Below are 17,290 nucleotides of genomic sequence, written 5' to 3' on the forward strand. Positions count from 1 at the left end.
GTGCTCATTTCTTTGGGGTATTTATACAGTGAGAGGAGAGAGGGGTGATGAGCAATGCATGTTATTCTTTTAGAAATGGTGATGCTTATGTACAATCATTTTTTTATTCGTTGGCCACATCCTTGGGAACCTGTGTACAAAGGACTGCTAAGGTCCAAGAAAAAGTTACTAAGATTCTGTTCTCAAGGTATCCATAGTCTAGCAGGGAAAATAACTTACCGATATTTTAAGGTACTTGTGAACTTATATGCCATATTATGAAAGGTATGGATAAAGTACCTCGAGAGTTCAGAGACAAGATGGTTTTTCTTACCTAGTTTTGCATAAAAATGCTAAGTACTGTAGATACAATTGTGAAGATGTGTGAAGCAGCTTCCTTTATTTGGAAAAGCCCCTACTTATTGGTCATCCCTTCTCTTGTGCCCTGAGTTCACTCTTCCTTTCCATAAGTAGCAAGAAATGTATATGTTATACATTTGAGAAAGTATTTTCTCTTTATTTGGAATTAGTTTTCATCAGGGAAGTATTTTTTCCTGCAAAGCCTGGGAAGAGTAAAAAATTTGGGTCCACATCAGATCTTTCCATTAATATTGTAGACAGGGCAGCAAGATGTGATTCTGAGCAACAGTGATGATTTCTGCATCTTCTTCTATCTGACTGCTGACATGGTTTCCTTTATTCGGTGTTTGGTGGGAATTTGTACCTCTCTGTTGCCAAGCTTGGCATCCAGGTGAGAGAGGACGGTAAGAGAGGAAAACAGACTGCAGGGTTTAGAGGCCAGCGCGGTGAGCCCAGACACGTGGTAGACCTCTCTATTCCTGTCGCCCACATGTGACCCAGGCCATCTGTCATGCGCAGACGGTCATCCAAAAGAGTTTTCCCAAGCTGAAGACACCTTGCCCCCTTCCTCGTACAGACAGGACACTGTGGCACGTTTCAGTTTGTTGTTCTGGCTTTGCTACCGGCCTATCATAGAAGGTACTTCTGGAAGCTCTTTCAAAAAACATAGCTGGGTTTCCAGTAGAGGCTCAGATCCTTCTTTTCAAAAGTTTTCAAATTTTTGATCTCAGGGTGATTTTATGTTTCGTAATTATTGAAGACTCCAAAGAGCTTTTGTTCACGTAGGTTATGCCTGTCAGAATTTATTGTATTAGAAATGAACACGAACAAAAATATAAAATGCAAGAACACACAAGAGTACATTTCATTAGCCATTATGGCAATGATGTCATAGACCCTCTGGAAAATTCCACTGTATACTGTGAGGTAACGAGAGTGAAAAAGGTAAACACCCTCTTCTTATGAGAATAGTTTTGACCTTATGGACTCCCTGGAAGTACCTTGGGAACCCTCTGTGGGTCCCTGGACCACACTTTGGGAACCAGTACTGTATGTGACCACTTACACAATCAGTCTGTAGCTCTCAGAAATCATAAGGCTTTTAAGTATTTCTCTCAAGCATAAAATTTCCACCGGTCCACTTCCCGTTCATCATGGCCTTACTCTCTCTTTTCCATTATCCTTGCTTGCATCACTTCTGCTGTTGGACAACAGTCTGGTGGGTGTGACAATAGAATATACAGTTTCACTGTGGGATCCTTTGAGAAACCAAGCCGAATGGGGTAAAAAGGAGCAACAAAGTGCTTTACACCTCCTTTGTTTTCCTTTAGGTTTGGGGCTTTGTTGATTATATTAGCTATTCTATCTTCCATGTATTACCTAAGTTTTGTTTTAAATTGTAGGCTTTTCCTTCAGCTTATGTACTTCTAATGTGTCCATATAAATAAATGAATGCCATTGTGACTTCTAATAATGCTCTACTGAGGCCTTCCTCTGGGCTTTTGGGCATATTCCACTCCGCACGTCAGATCAAAGGCAGTCCTTAAAATAGGCATCCTGGTCGGCATTGAAAGTAGTCAGTGTTTTATAATATTTTTACATGTATAATTACTATTTTTATTGTGTTATGCATTTCTGGTTTTACTGGTCTTGTCACATGGTCGTGAAAATGATTAGTTTTGTAGCTATATAAAAACATATTTCATCCATCAAAAAGGGAGTGGTTAAATATACTGTGTGCAATGTGAAATAATTGTGAAATAATCCATAAACAGGCTTTTATTTAGACTAGTAGTTACTATGTGATGGTAGATGTTACTATGAAAAAACAATATTTATAGATTCAGATAAGGTGTGTATATATGAATACATAAAATTAATTCAGCTCATTCTAGATAAGTGATTAATACATTATAGTTTCTCTTTGAGATGATACCGAGATTATTTGAGTTATAATCTGCTGGGGTCTTATTCTGTAAATTCAGGTAAAACCCAGGGCTGACTCTTGAGTCCTATGTTTTGTAGATTGGTGAAACTAGATAGGCATTTAAATGAGGAGAAATTGGAATGGCAAATTCACTTGGGCAGGGGAAGCTCTTAATAGTATAGACTCAAAGAGAGTTTTAATACAATTTTGGTGTAGATAAAGGTAGACTTGTTTCAAAATTGGTAAATTGTGAGGTGAATATGACCTTACTCAAAGGGTCACCGGAAGAGAAAAGAGGACCGTTATGCAGTTTAATTACTTATTGCGTTTTTGTTCATCTGATTACAGACGCTTAGAGGAAGTGTCCAAAACAAAATCAATCCCCGACCTGGAAAGGTAAGATTACTTCCTGTTTCTAGTCTAGGTTGTACTTCGGTTTGATGAAGCACAGTGGGAAATGCCGCCCCTCTCCTTCCCCGGTAGGTAGTGATCTACAGTGAGCCGGATGTCTCCGAAGAGTGCATCGAGGTCTTCGGCGACACTGAGGACTGCAGCTCTTGGACCCTCTCTCCTGTGATCCTCCTGAAAGTCGTCAGAGGATGGTGAGAAGGGCGCTTTCACTTCCCGACTCACGGGGTCTATGTGCTACATTTTTAATTACCGTTTTGGTTCATAATCCTTATTTAAAATTATGCCCTTTTCACTGTAAAGGGCCGAAAAGACTAGTCATGATGAGTAACAAAAGGAAATCATGACAAAGAAATAAAATACAGTTTTTAATCATGTTTCTGATTATAGGGGTGATACGTGTTCTTTGCTAGAAAAATCAGAAGAGTGTAGCAGTACAAGTTTCTTTTCCCAGATAACCCACGTAACATTGGTCTGGACTAATGAACATTGGAGTCCATAATATACTTTTGGTTTCTGAATTTTCAATGAGGCTGATAAGAATTGTACTAGTTACATTGGTAGAATTTTTTAAATTCCGTAAGAGGAAAGACATTTTGCTAACTTAAAATAATGATTCGGTGAAGGACTAAGTTAAAAGTTACTTTCCAACTTTTTGATAACAGCTAGTAAAGAAATTGGTGAAAAAATCATTTTTACAAGCTTAATTGCTTCTAGAACATACACGGGAAGTTGAATTAAGAAAAGCAGTAAAAAAATTACTTATGTGGCATGGATACTTATCTTTGGTACCTATTTATAAACTTGTTTGAAATAAAGAGATAAGGCCTTAGATATTTGTGGTTCAGTAAATTAGTAAGCTTTTCTTTTGGTCTCCATTTGATTAAATATGCAGCATCTTTCTTACAAGGTTTTCGGTATTTTACTGTATTTTTCTATATAGTCAACATATTCATTAGGAAAATTCAATTAGCTTTTGTTCTTAAATTTGAAGACTGAAAATAACACTGAGAGTTTGTGTTTAACAATTTTGTTTTTAATAAAATAGTCCTTTTTTGCATTTTTTGTTGTCTTCTCTCTTTTCTTGAAAGTATAAGCATTTAATAACAGCACTGTTATACACAAGGTTTGACAAAGCAGGCTCACACTTGTGAGTGTGCAAAACAGTTGATTCTTGTATCATTTTTTATTATTTTTTCATACAAACAACTGTAAACCTACTTTTGCCCATGCCTGTGTTGACATGAAGTTTTTCTTCAATGTTTGTATATTGTTGCAAAGAATATTTTTAAAATGCTTTCTATTAACATGCAGGACTAGAAATAGTAAGTTTAAATCCTTCTCAGACAAGTGTTTTCTACACTTACAAAGAGAAGGAATTACAGTAAAAGCCCATTTAGCTGATGGACGACTGTGTACAAGTCTCCACTGACTGGCAATTCTACTGACCTTAGTGCCTCTGCAACATTAGTACTGGTAGCGAAAAGCTCTCTAAGATCCTGATAGAGTTTTTGAATTATGAGAGGCCAAATTTTAGGAAATTTTAGTTTTAAATGGAGAGATTGTATACACTTTCATCGTTAGAGAATTGGCCATAATATATGATATATATACAAATAGTGGCTATTAGCCAGAATATTTGAGTGAGCTAAACCTCTCTCACCAGAACTGGCTAACGGTTATGTTGTGTTTTATGCTTAGTTGGATTTTGTACGAGAAACCAAATTTTGAAGGGCACTCCATCCCCTTAGAAGAAGGAGAATTGGAACTTACTAGTCTCTGGGGGACAGAAGATATTTTGGAAAGAAAAGAGGAGGAAGAGTCCGCTAAGCCCGTGGTGATTGGTTCAATGAGACATGTGGTCAAGGTAGGTCACGGGAAAACCAGGGTCCGTCCATCCATCCACCCGATATATTTAGTTATTGAATGCCAGGAGAGAAAAGTTCATTTTATGAAATAAGTGATTGAGGAAAAAAATTGGTGTTTATGGATTTACTTTCTACAATTTAAGTAATTTGTATACTTTAAATGAGTTAGAAAAAGAAACATTCTCATTAGTTACTTTTTCCACAATAAATCTTGAAGATTAATTTCTCACTCCTGACCCCCACCCCCATCCAATTCTCTAAATATATTTCATGTAATAACCTGGTTTTGATGAGTTCTGAATGAAAAGATTTTTCTTTTTTTTTTTTAATTTAGTTTTTTGGTTGAGTTCTGATTACCTCAAGTGGCTTATAGGAGTTTTGTTTTGGAAAAATAAATAATCCAAAAATAATTCAGCCGATAATTCAATCTGGAGCTTCATGTGGTTTTAAAAACTAGGTACTTGAAGCCACTTTAAGGATTGGGGGATAAATATGTTTCAAAACTCGAACGAAATACATTTTTGGTGACCTTTGCTTGAATGTGAAACGCAGACACATGATGAAAGCAATGTGTCCGCCTCAGAAGAGTGCCTATCATTCAGTCGTGGGGGAACAGGAAGGGACGAAATGACAGGTGCTCCGTGTGTAGGTAAAGCTTATGTTAATTGTTTGTAAAACGGAGCTCACTGTAGAGTTACATAAATGGTATGATTATTATCATGTGTGTAAGATTGTATTTCTTTTTCAGGATTACAGAGTTAGTCATATTGACTTATTTACTGAGCCAGAAGGGCTAGGAGTCCTGAATTCCTACTTCGATGACACGGAAGAAATGCAGGGGTTTGGTATAATGCAGAAGACTTCTTCCATGAAAGTGCACTGGGGCACGTAAGTGTTTTACTGGAAACACAATTTTTATGAAGGTTTTTTTGGTGGGTGTTGCACTAGAAAGAAGAGTTAAAATATTCTGTCTCTGATCTGTTGTTAAGAAATTGTTGACTGAAAGGTTGGTGTTTTTCTTTTTAATAAGGGACATAACACGCTAATTCTTTTGTACAGCTCTGACAAACAATACAATGTCTTGGAGGAAGTGCAGGGGGAAAATGCATGTTTGATGCAGGGATTTCCTTATCACGGAGGAACCTGACTCATTCAAAGCTGAGTAATTCAAAGGGTAATTCTTAGCATGTGCCCCTGATATTTCAGGCGGGATGGAGGCCAATACACATGGTACTTCCTTTAATGTTTTCACACAATGCTGTCCAAAGTCCCTAGGATGCTGACTTCACAAATCACAGGAAACTGCAAAAGTAGTTTGAAGGAAATGGGAGTATCTCAGGTGGGGGAGAAATGAGGACAGAAAGTGCAGGCTGCCATGCTAAAGTTCGGCGTCTCTTAACGTGGAGTGCACAGCGCAGGGCGAGTGAAAGGCGTCCACAGAGATGCAGGGAAAAGAAACCCGAACGCTCATGTTCCTTCATATTTTGTTTAAAATCGCCTCCTTTTAAGATTTTCTGTATGTTTTCTAATAAATTCATAATATAGTCAATGGTAATGTATAATTTATACATATTCATGTATTCAGAGAATGTGCAAAAATATTTATTAATGGAGTATGCATAGGACAATGCGTATGTAATGTGTCAGATGGTAAATACTACAAGAAACGTAAATTATAAAGAGGGGCAGTGGTAGTGCTATTTTAGACAGGGTGGTCAGGGAAAGGTCTAACGAGGTGTAACACCTGCAGGAATGCCCTGGCGATACTTGAGGGAGGAGGGGCAGGGGGAAGAGCCCTACTGGGTGTGTGTGGGGAGCTGGTAGGAGGTCCAATGGCTGGAGTAGAATGAGCTGGGAGGAAGCTGATGGGCGGGCGGGAGGCCTCGTCCTGTCAGGCCTTTTAGGCCTTGGGAAGGATTTTAGATTACTCAGAGCGACATGGGTAATTGTGAAGGAGTGTGGTCTAACTTGTGTTTTAGAAAGGCCATTCTAACTGCTGTGTAGAAAATAAACTGTCAGGAGGTGAGGGCGGAAGCAAAGGAACAAGTTAGGAGGTGGTTGTAGTTATACAGGCAAGAATGTTTGGTGGCTTAGACAGCATGATGGTGCTGGTGGGAAACGATCAGATTTGGGTACATTCTGAAGGTGGAACTGACATCATCTGCTGACACACTGTACGTGAGGTGTGAGGGCTGAGAAACGTCTAGGATTTGGGACCCCGGACTTTGCTGGTATCTTGAAACACAAACATAAGTCACAACGTTTACTCAAGGGGGTTACCTTTTTAGTTCATTAAATTTGTTCTTTTGGATGATGTTTGAAAGAGCCCCCCCCTCAACTAACGCAAGTGTTACTGTCTCTTCTCTACATCAATAGCTCAGCAATCAAATATCAATAGAGGTTTAAGAAGACTTGGAGGAGCAGCTTAGGAGGAAGAGGGAAACTCCAGAGGTCAGTCTTAGAGAAGTGAGGTTGGACGCGCCAGCTCGACATTGAAGTCGGAGGTCAGGGAGGAGACTGGGTACCTAAGACTGGAGTCCCAGAGGGAGGCTGGAGGTATAAATTTAGGAGTCATCAGTGTGGAGAAGGCTTTAAACCATGAGCTGGGTGAGATGTCAAAGGGAGCGAGTGTAAAGAGCAGAGATGCCATCTGAGCTGCGGGCACTTTTATATTTAGTGATGGGAAAGAAAAGGAGGGATCTAAACAAAAGAAAAAATGTCTTCATCTCTTACTGCCTTTAATTTTTTCCCATCAATGATATCTAAAGTATGACTGCTGAGAAATATCACTTCCCTTAGAAAAGAATGACCTAGGTGTCGGCCATATGTTTTAATCTCAATATGTGGAAGATTTCCTGACTCAGGCTTGGGCTGTGTGGAGCCTAATGAGCTTCACTTAAGATTTCTTGCCTTGAGGTTGAGTTTAACTTGTCTCGTAGGTGGTGATCACACACTTGTCATAGCTTTCATCTATGATGGGCTTGTGTGGTACAGGCCTCTTCTTCCTGGCTGTTCACTGCTGTTGGCCTCTAGGAGGATAGAGAGCTGTCTTGGATGTCAGTTCAAAGTTTGGGTGCATTGAACTTGCTTGGTCAGCAATGGAACCAGGTCATTAGTGCTTTTACAGATCTCTAAGGGGAGTCCTGATGGGTTGGGAGAAGTCACTGATAATAAGTACCTGAGCTCATCTTGCCTCTGTTGGAGTACGAGTCCCCCAACCTGGTGTGAGAGAGCTCTTTGCTGTGGGAGGCACTTTTTACAATTCCATTAGGAGATTTATCCCGGCGCCAGTTTGCTCTGGATTACACTCTTCTACACATATCCAAAACAAGGGTATGACTTGTCAGATTCTTACTTAGGAAAATGAATAATTTCTTTCTTTTATTTTTTTAATTTTTATTGTTATTCAATTACAGTTGTATGCCTTTTCTCCCCATTCTTCCACCCCACACCAGCTGAACCCACCTCCCTCCCCTACCTCCACCCTCCCCCTTGATTTTGTCCATGTGTCCTTTATAGTAGTTCCTGTAATCCCCTCTCCCCACTGTCCCCTCCCCACTCCCCCCTGGCAATGTCTCTGGTTATATTTTGTTTGCTTTTTTCTTCTGTTGATTATGTTCCAGTTAAAGGTGAGATCATATGGTATTTGTTCCTCACCATCTGGCTTATTTCACTTAGCACAATGCTCTCCAGTTCCATCCATGCTGATGCAAAGTGTATAAGCTCCTTCTTTCTCTCTGCTGCATAGAATTCCATTGTGTAAATATACCATAGTTTTTTGATCCACTCATTTGCTGGTGGGCACTTAGGTTGCTTCCAGTACTTGGCTATTGTAAATGGTGCTGCTATGAACATTGGGGTGCATGGGTTCTTTTGGATTGGTGTTTCAGGGTTCTTAGGGTATAATCCCAGCAGTAGAATTGCTGGGTCAAAGGGAAATTCCATTTTTAGTTTTCTGAGGAAATTCCATACTGTTTTAGGGAAATGAATAATTTCAAGATACATTTTTCTTTCCTATTCTGTTGAGCATAGGAAAGATGTACAGAGGTGAGGGTACATCTTTTGAGGGGTATATTTCTCATAAGCACAAAGAATTTTAAAACTTCAAAGGAAGCATAAAGAGCATCTGTTTAACCAGGAAGACAGGCTTTGGTCATTTACTCAACGTTAGGATTAGTAGCTAGCAGAACAGTTACTAGAATACAGGTGTTCCGAAGTCAAGGGACTTTTTTTTTTTTAATAGCCAAGTATTTTTTATCTGTTTTATTATGAAATACTTGATCATATAGAAGGATGTATGTGTATATATGAGTTGTGAAGCCCAGTAATAAAACAAACCCTTCTGTGCCCACCACCCAACGCAGGCCCTCCCAGTTGCCAATGCGGCCGCAGTGCCTTGCATCGCCCGCCTAGTCCCATCCTCCTGACCCCTCTCCGTACCCATAACTGCTGTCTGGAACTTTGTGTTTTCCTTAAGCCTTTATTTTACAGGGTGGCCCTATAGTATCTGTCCCTATAATAGGTTAGTTGTGCTAGCTTTTGAATTGTATAAAAATATTCTCAAAGTTCCCTGTCGCTTGTTCCTTTTTCTCTGTATTGTTTCCAAGATTACCCATATCGATGAGTATATTTGTATTTTATTCTTTTTTATTACTATATAACATTCACTGTTTATATTTCCTTGTGGAGTATACCATATCAGAGCCCAACTTATTGCTATGAAAGTTTTCAGACATGACAAAGTAGAAATAGCTCAGTGAATATCCATATACCCTCCACTTAGATTTAATAATTAATATTTTGTGCCCTGACCAGTTTGGCCCCATTGGTTGGAGCATCATCTCATAACCACAAGGTTGCAGGTGCGATTCTCTGGCAGGGCACATACCTAGGTTGTGGGTGTGATCCTTAGTCCAGGTGTGTATGGGGGGCAACCAATCGACGTTTCTCACATCAGTGTTTCACTCTCTCTCTTTTCCCCTCTCTCTAAAAGCAATGAAAAAATGTCCTGGGGTAGGGATTTAAAAAATTAATAATTTGCCATAGTTGCCAATGCCATGACCTTTCATTCCAACATACTTCACCCTGCGTCTCTTTAAGATGACATTCTCCTGCGTAACTATCTTCATCACATTGAATAAAACGAACAATGCTTCGGGGATAATATGTAATCTGTAGCCCATAACCAAATTTTCCCAATTGTATCAGGAATGTCTCTTATGGATATTATTTAATAATCAAGAGCCAATCAAAGTTCATATAAATATACTTTGTTGTCCGTCTCTTTTAAGTCGCTTACTCTCTAAAGGACCCCCATCTCTGTTTCCCACGACGCTGACGTTTCAAAGCATTTGGGTCAGCTGTCGTAGAGAATACACCTCACTCCAGGTTCGTCTCTATTTCCTCATGATATCATTTAAGTTGTTCCTCTGTTGCCTGAATTTTCTATATTTGAGGGGTTGGGTCTCAGGGTATGACCAGATGCAGGGTGAAGGGTTTGGAGAGGGTACTTCATGCAGCTATTGGCACATACCACTTCTTGCCATGTATAATGCACACCCGCATTTTTGTACACATTACACACGGGATTATCATACGCATTACTATACCTGTGGTACGTGATCATTATACCCATGTATAATGCGCATCCTTATTTTTCCCTCAAATATTTGGGCAAAAGTGCACATATACATGACAAAATATGGTATTTGTGTTGCATCACAAAGGTGGCACATCCTAACCAGCTCCCCACCAAGATACCAAGCTGGATTGCTTGGTAAACATGGTGCCTCCCTCACCTCTCCATTGTAAAGTACATTTTTCCCTTGAGCTTCATAGATCACCCTCTTGAATATCCTCAAAGTTGGCACGTTCATATGTAAACTTTTGAGTCCCCAGTTGGTTTCCATAAATAGCTAACATTCACGTGTAGCTACGTCTGGAGAGTAACACTTGGGATCCAGCTGGAAATCCTGTTTTTGGTTTAAGAGCAAGTGAACAAGATAAGACAAGTTTTTCTCCTGTGACTTAAACGGCATTTCTAAAGCAGTAACTTCTTACACTTATTTTAAAAAAGCAGATGAAGAGGAAGGGTTGTCAAGGAACATGTACAAACAACCCAAGGACCAGGCCAAAGGGAGATAGGATTGAGGGTGAGATGTAGGAGTGGGTGAGGTGGGGATGGGTGGGGCAGGGCACAGTGGTGGCAGGAAAATGGAGACAACTGTACTTGAACCACAATAGAAAAAATAAATGTATGGATGGACATTGTTATTACTTCAACAATATTTATTTGCATGCATACATTTGTTAGGGCTTTTTTAAGAGACCCATACTTTATAGTTGTACTGCATGTTCATAATATAGGCAAAGCTCACTACCTAAGTACATGGGACAATGAAAGATCACCTTTAGAAATGGAGTGTCACCGCCCGAAGATAGTTTCCCCACCCCCAGGGCCTCATGAATAATGCATCTTGTTGGAAGAGAATTTAGGAAAGATGAATCACTCTCTTGTTGGAGTAGAATTTAGGAAAAATGAATCACACTCTGTAAATGAGTTTTCAAATTCCACAGTCCCTCCGACATTCAGAACTGTGGTTCCCAGGAGGCCCTCTGCGCGCGCTCTCCGAGGAGTGGTCTCAGGACAGCAGACGCTCCAAGTGTATCAGTTTGTGTTGTTTGCGAGCACATCCCCCTTCACCCAGAGTGATTTGCTTCTGTCAGTGTTAGGTGGCTGAGTCACATGCTTCCAGGGCGGTGAAATGAGTAGTATGGGGTGAATAAATCCCCTCTGAACTCAAACTATAAAAGGAAAGACATAATGAGCTGGTACTTGGGTCAGCATCATCTCAAAACCTCAGAGTTCCTTGTGTATGAGCCATCGTTGTGGTTATGAAAAACAGCCCATTCACTGTGAGGAATCAGACTCCGAGGCCCTGGGCTTGTTAGCCTGCTGGCACCACTGATGACGGAACGGCCATTGTTCACCTAGGGCGAGAAGTGTGCGGTGTGCCTGTGAGGGCGCTGATTCTAACGTGATGCGCCCTTAGCTGTCATGCTTGAATGTCAAGCAGGTTTACAGAACCCCACTCCTTAGCTTCTGTTTTCGTGTGGTTCATGGTGTGACAGTGGCATTATAAGATAAGCCTCTTTTTCCCCGTAGGTTGATTTTTTTATTGAAGTGTATGTAACATTTGTACACCATAAGTGTATAAGCTGAGTGAATTTTCAAAGTGTAACCATCACCCACATCAAGAAAGAGAGCATAACCAGGACCCCAGAGCCCTCTCACACACCTCCTTCTGGTTGTCCCCTGGCTCCCACTGTAAGGGTTACCCTGACTTCCAACCCTGGATATGTTTTGATCCCCCACCCACACACCGCGCCCAGCCTCTCAAGTTGGTGTGTGTGGACGAGTTTTCAGTAGGATTTTATAAATCCCTGTATAATTAGTGAGTCTAAAGAGCTTACTGATTTATCCTGGGGGAATTCTTAACAAAAACTATCACCAAAAAGAAGGGCCTTTGGGCAAAAATTGGGAGCAAGAGAAAAGCAAAGAGGGAGGAGAATCAGACCCATTTGCTGGTGAGCAGCTTCATTTGCAGCATCACCCTTCTGGCCTAGTATTCTGGGGAACACGGTAGAGAGTCCCAGCCGGGACACTGGCGAGACCCACAAAGAATTGGAGAGCGGAAGTGATCACTGAGAATTCTGGATTCGTTTATGAAGAGGGATGTAATAGCCCTCATATAAAAATCACTTCTCCAGCTACCTTACCTTCCCAGAACCCTCCCAGGAAGCAGAAAACTGGTAAGACTTTGTCCTGTCTTTAGAAACAGTTCTAACAGACATGATTTCCTGGTTTCCTGGTTTCTAGCACATTGGGGGAGGGAGGGGAAAGCTGCTGGTTCCCCGACACAGGAGAAGTGACAGCTGACACTCCTAATAAAAGAGTGTGGTGTGGAAAAGCCATAAAAATCCAAGAGCTCACAAAGCTTTGCATACTGGGAGTAAGTAGCCTTACAGACCCTCAGAGCCCGCGAGGACAGCACTGTGCTGTGCACGGTCAAGCTCTCAGTGGCGATGCTGAGTCATTGTGGACAGGGGAGATTGCGTGTGCTCCCTGGAATGAGAAACACTGCCCTCCGAAAGTGACTAGGACCCTGGGTCTGGAGTCAGCGGGATCAGCCCTGCTTCTGGTGTTTACAGCTGTGTGGCCCTGGGCAGTTAACTTGACCTGTCTGTAAAATGGGGGCAACAGTGTTCCACCCTCATAGCATTGTTGTGAGGGTTAGAGGAAATTCTGTGCGGGGTTCCTTATTCAGCTCCAGGTGGATGTCAGCTGTTGTTCATGTTTGACAATGTGACAAATGAGTAAGTGCGGCATCTATTCTTTGGTTACAAATGAGATGTGGCCTTTTAAAACAGCCTGAGATTTCCCAGCCAGGGCCTCTCTACAGACACACAGTAACTGCAGCTGCTCAAGGGTCAGCTGTGCTTTTATCACTTGGGAGTAACAGCAATGTTTACACTTTGAAGCAATTCACGATATACATTAAAATAAGTGGACAAAAGCAGCCACAGGGACAAGCAAAGACTTAAGAAGAGGCACATACAAGGGTTTATCCCGCCTCATGTCTAACACTGCTCTGAGTATAACTGTACATCTCCAGCTCCGTCCACATCCTCTCCTATTCTTTTCCGTGCTCATCAGTGGGTCCTGTGTACCACTGAAATAACGACGAATTGTCTGTTTCTTCCCTCCTTCATGCTTAGATGGCTGGTTTATGAAGAGCCTGGATTTCAGGGTGTCCCCTTTATCCTGGAACCTGGTGAATACCCTGACTTGTCCTTCTGGAACACGGACATCGCGTTCATTGGATCCATGCGGCCTCTGAAAATGGTAAAAGTGAAATTAACTGTTCTTGGAGTCAGTGATTTTTTTTTGCCAGCCTGACATCAATAATTCACAGGATGTGACTCAGAAGCAATAAAGTAGACTTTTATAAACAAATGTGTATTAGACAGAACTTACTGCTAGACAGAACTAATAGAAAGGATAGCTTGCTAGATGCTACAGGTGGGAAAATGTGGGAGGCCCACGTCCTTTACCTGAGGCCCACGTCCTTTACCTGCAGGGCATTCCCAGCCACGCAGGGCCCCACAGAGCACAGAGCTTAATGAAGCCCGTGGCAGGTTTAGGGAGTAGAGAAAGTGAACAGTTAAAGCGTTATGAGAAATGAGGAGAAGGTCAGATAAAGTCCAGCTTGTGGGAGATGTGACAGAGTAGGTGTACTTAGGAGGATAAATCAAGTTGGGTCTTAAATGGGTGATTTTATTTTACTTTTTATTTTTTGTATCCTCACCTGAGGACACACTTACTGATTTTAGAGAGAGGGGAAGGAAGGGAGGGAGGGAGAAGGAGGAGAGAGAGAGAGACATCGATTGAGACATCGATCCATTTCCTCCTATGCCCCTGACTGGTGACCGAACCCACCAGCAGGGCATGGAACCCACGACCTTTTGGTTCACAAGACGATGCTCCAACCAACTGAGCCTCACCTGCCAGGGCTATTTTTTTTTAATTTATTTATTTTTTAATCCTCACTTGGTGTATGTTTTTAGATTTTAGAGAGAGGAGGGAGAGAGGCAGAAAGAAACATCGATGTGAGAAACATTGATTGAGGCAGATCTCACCCGCAAGATCTGCTGTTGTGGTTGCAGTATTCCAATACACATACACACAGACTACAGAGGTCCTGTGGGGGAAAAGGGACGGTGCTGCCACTCTCTCAAGAGGAGAGTGCCTCTGATCGCCTGGGCCACTCCCTCAAGGGGGGAGCGCCCAGAGCCTTGCCTTGACCAGCCTTTATTATAGGTTTTTCAGGCCCTTACCATCAAAGAAGGTCCTCCTTTACTATGCAAAGGTTTGTTTTGGGTGGTTATCTTTGCAGACCCAGGAGAGGGTGTCGCTGAATACATCAAAGGAGGATATTTGCAATGTAAAAGGAGAAATGGTCTAAACGGCTTTGTCCCATACCTGGAGGGTCTAGCCCAGATTCTGTAAAGATAAAAATACTCAGTAAACGTTTGCTTCCTCAATTCAGGGTGAGGGAGTTTTAGCAAGAGCAAGTCTCTTAGCAGTCTGGGTACAAGGCAGGCCTGATTTCCCACTGGAGAACTTATCCATGGACATGGATCCTGCCCGCCAACCTCGCTCCCCGCTGGCTTTTCCGAGTGGGGGCTGAGCCACATTTCCCACGCTTGGAACGGTTCCCCACAATTGATTGGTTGCCCCTGCACAGGGATTGAAGCTGCAACCCTTTGGTGTATGGGACAATGCTCCACCTAACTGAGCCACCGGCCAGGGCCTTAGATGGGCGATTTTAAATGGAGATGTCTGTCACAGAATGCACTGCACAAGCCAGGCGGGGCTGGGAAAATGCAGGGCCTGCTGTGGACCAGCCCAGTCGTAGGGACAAGAGGCTGGGCTGGGTGGCAGCTCTGGGGGCACTGGGGCTGGACGTCTAAGTGAATGTTGTCTTCCCAAGCATGTGCCTTAGAAAGGACCCCCTGCGTCCTCTGCCCTACCCCTGTGTTGCGCCTTGTTCTCTGTCTGGTTCTTGTGCGGACTCTGAGCCTCTGGAGGATGCCGGCTGCAACCGTCTGGTCCCCTGTGGAGCAGAGTGCGTGCTGCAGCGCCGTAGGCCCTCCCCAAGCACGTAAGGCACAAGGGAGGTTCTCCTTCCAAATGTTTCTGAAATTCCACTTTGCGGTTGTCTTCTGAGTCAGTTTGAAATACATTAGAAATTCAGGAAGATAACTTTTTATCTTAACTTTACCCTTCCCCCAAAGCTTGTGGCTTACTCTCCTGCATGTTTGCTGGTATTTACTGCACGTGACTTTGGGCTTTTTTCTAAAACTACATCTACTTTCCAAGAACAAAGTTTTGTTAGTTTTGTGACTGTATCAGAGAATCCCCCCTGGTTTAGAAGGCAGTTTTTAATGATAATTTACAAAACTGTGAAGTTTATGGCATTTGAATTGTATTAGTTTTGAAAGCTCTTACTTGGTTTGTTGACAAAATCAGCCACATTCCTTTCTAATTACAGTCCATTTAAGCATCTTTTGCTGTGCTTTTCAAAAAGCTGCTAAATATGTTGGTGAAAAATATTCTTCTGGCCTCTTACCCTGTTTAATATTCCTAAGTAATACCTTTTATATGCTTTATTTTTAGTGAGTTTTGAGGAATTAAAAGAAAGTTTTTATCATAAAAGCATAACAAGCCCAATAGATCCTTCCTTTGGGATGTTTCACATTTTACCTAACAGTTTAATTTCAAGAGTCCTCCAGATCCCATTGTGAACTTGGGTGAACTTCAACAGATTTGTAAGCCATGGGTTGCAAAATCAAATGCCTCCGGGGCCAGGAAGCAAAGAGATACGAGGGAGCCTGGCTGGGAGTTGAACTGCAGGAGGGTGGAGACAGGCAGACCCGAGCCTGTGTCTGGGCTGCAGGATGAGCTCGGGGTAGGATTAGTAAGTGTGGGAGGTGAAGGTTGCTGCCTGGGAGAATCTGCGTCCAGAGATGTCAGATCTTAGGACTACTTTTTAAGAGAAGTGAGACATACTCCTTTTTTTTAAAAAGAAATTTGCTCAGTTAAAAAAATGTGATTTCACTCATATGTGGAATCTAATAAACAAACTGAACTACCAAGCAAAATAGAGACAGACTCATAGATGGAGAGCAGGATGACAGCTAAGGGGAGGGGCGGAGAGGGTTGGGGGATGGAGGGATTGAGCAAAGGAGGGGAAAAAGAGAACTCATGGACAGCAGTGTAGTGACTGCTGGGGTAGGGGTGGGGGGAGATGGAAGAGGGTATAGGGGGCACAAACAGTGATGGAAAAAAAATAATAAAGTTAAATTCAAAAACAACAACAGCTAAAACTTACTGGGTTCAGAGACACAGCTAACATGTAGACGCAGCTTATACGCCGCTTCTGTGCGACTCTGCTCTAGACTGTCTTTCTCGTGTCCTCGTCTGCTCTGTCAGCAATTTTAGAACAGTCTCAGCATAGATTTAAGCACACCGAATGTAATCTCACTGTGCGGGTCGACGGCTTACCCTAAGCTGCCACGTTACTATAAAAAGGTAATGTATCAATGACAAGCCATTTTTCTTACTGTGTTATTCTCTTTTCAGGGTGGCCGTAAAGTTGAATTCCCTGCAGATCCAAAGGTAAAGTTATATATATTTTAAATTTTATTCCCACTCCATCTCCATGAAGAGAATGCTTGTGTGGTTTTTATAGTTCAGCCTCCATGGCACAAAATTGCAGCCAAAGGGAGTTGTTCCAACTTGCACATGCCGTCTTCCACCGGAAGACGATGCGCAGGGCACTGGGCGTCACCTAGAGCACACGCAGCCCTGGCTCTCAGGCTCACTGTCGGATCACGTCTGCCACTTGTAGTTGTGTTTGCTAACGGCAGGGCCTGTTGCAGCTCGCCAGTCAGCCGGGAAAGAACTTCCAGGACGAGTTCTGCCTACTCCACGAATGCTCTTTCTGCTTCCCACATCTACAACTGAGTCCGATCGGCAGTTTTTCCGTTTTTAGAACGACTTGGAACCTTCCGGTTCTGTAGTTTGGCCTAAGCAAAATTCTAAATATCAGTTCTAGATGTTGAAACAAAAACCAGTTATTTATAAACTGTCTTTTGCACCTGAGCTTTGGGCTCTACCATATCA

General features: G+C 42.2%; 1 protein-coding gene across 1 annotated transcript in view; it reads left to right on the forward strand.

The window, feature by feature from the left end:
• CRYBG1 (crystallin beta-gamma domain containing 1) overlaps positions 1-17,290 on the forward strand; it is a 177,718-nt gene that overhangs the window by 139,622 nt on the left and 20,806 nt on the right. The window contains exons 5-10 of the mRNA XM_053913580.2: positions 2,615-2,662; positions 2,750-2,868; positions 4,376-4,541; positions 5,291-5,430; positions 13,321-13,447; positions 16,748-16,783. Coding sequence (XP_053769555.1) covers positions 2,615-2,662; positions 2,750-2,868; positions 4,376-4,541; positions 5,291-5,430; positions 13,321-13,447; positions 16,748-16,783 — 636 coding nt within the window. The remainder of the gene's footprint in view (positions 1-2,614; positions 2,663-2,749; positions 2,869-4,375; positions 4,542-5,290; positions 5,431-13,320; positions 13,448-16,747; positions 16,784-17,290) is intronic.

This window comes from Desmodus rotundus, chromosome 11, assembly GCF_022682495.2.
Source record: "Desmodus rotundus isolate HL8 chromosome 11, HLdesRot8A.1, whole genome shotgun sequence".
Taxonomy (NCBI): Eukaryota; Metazoa; Chordata; class Mammalia; order Chiroptera; family Phyllostomidae; genus Desmodus; species Desmodus rotundus.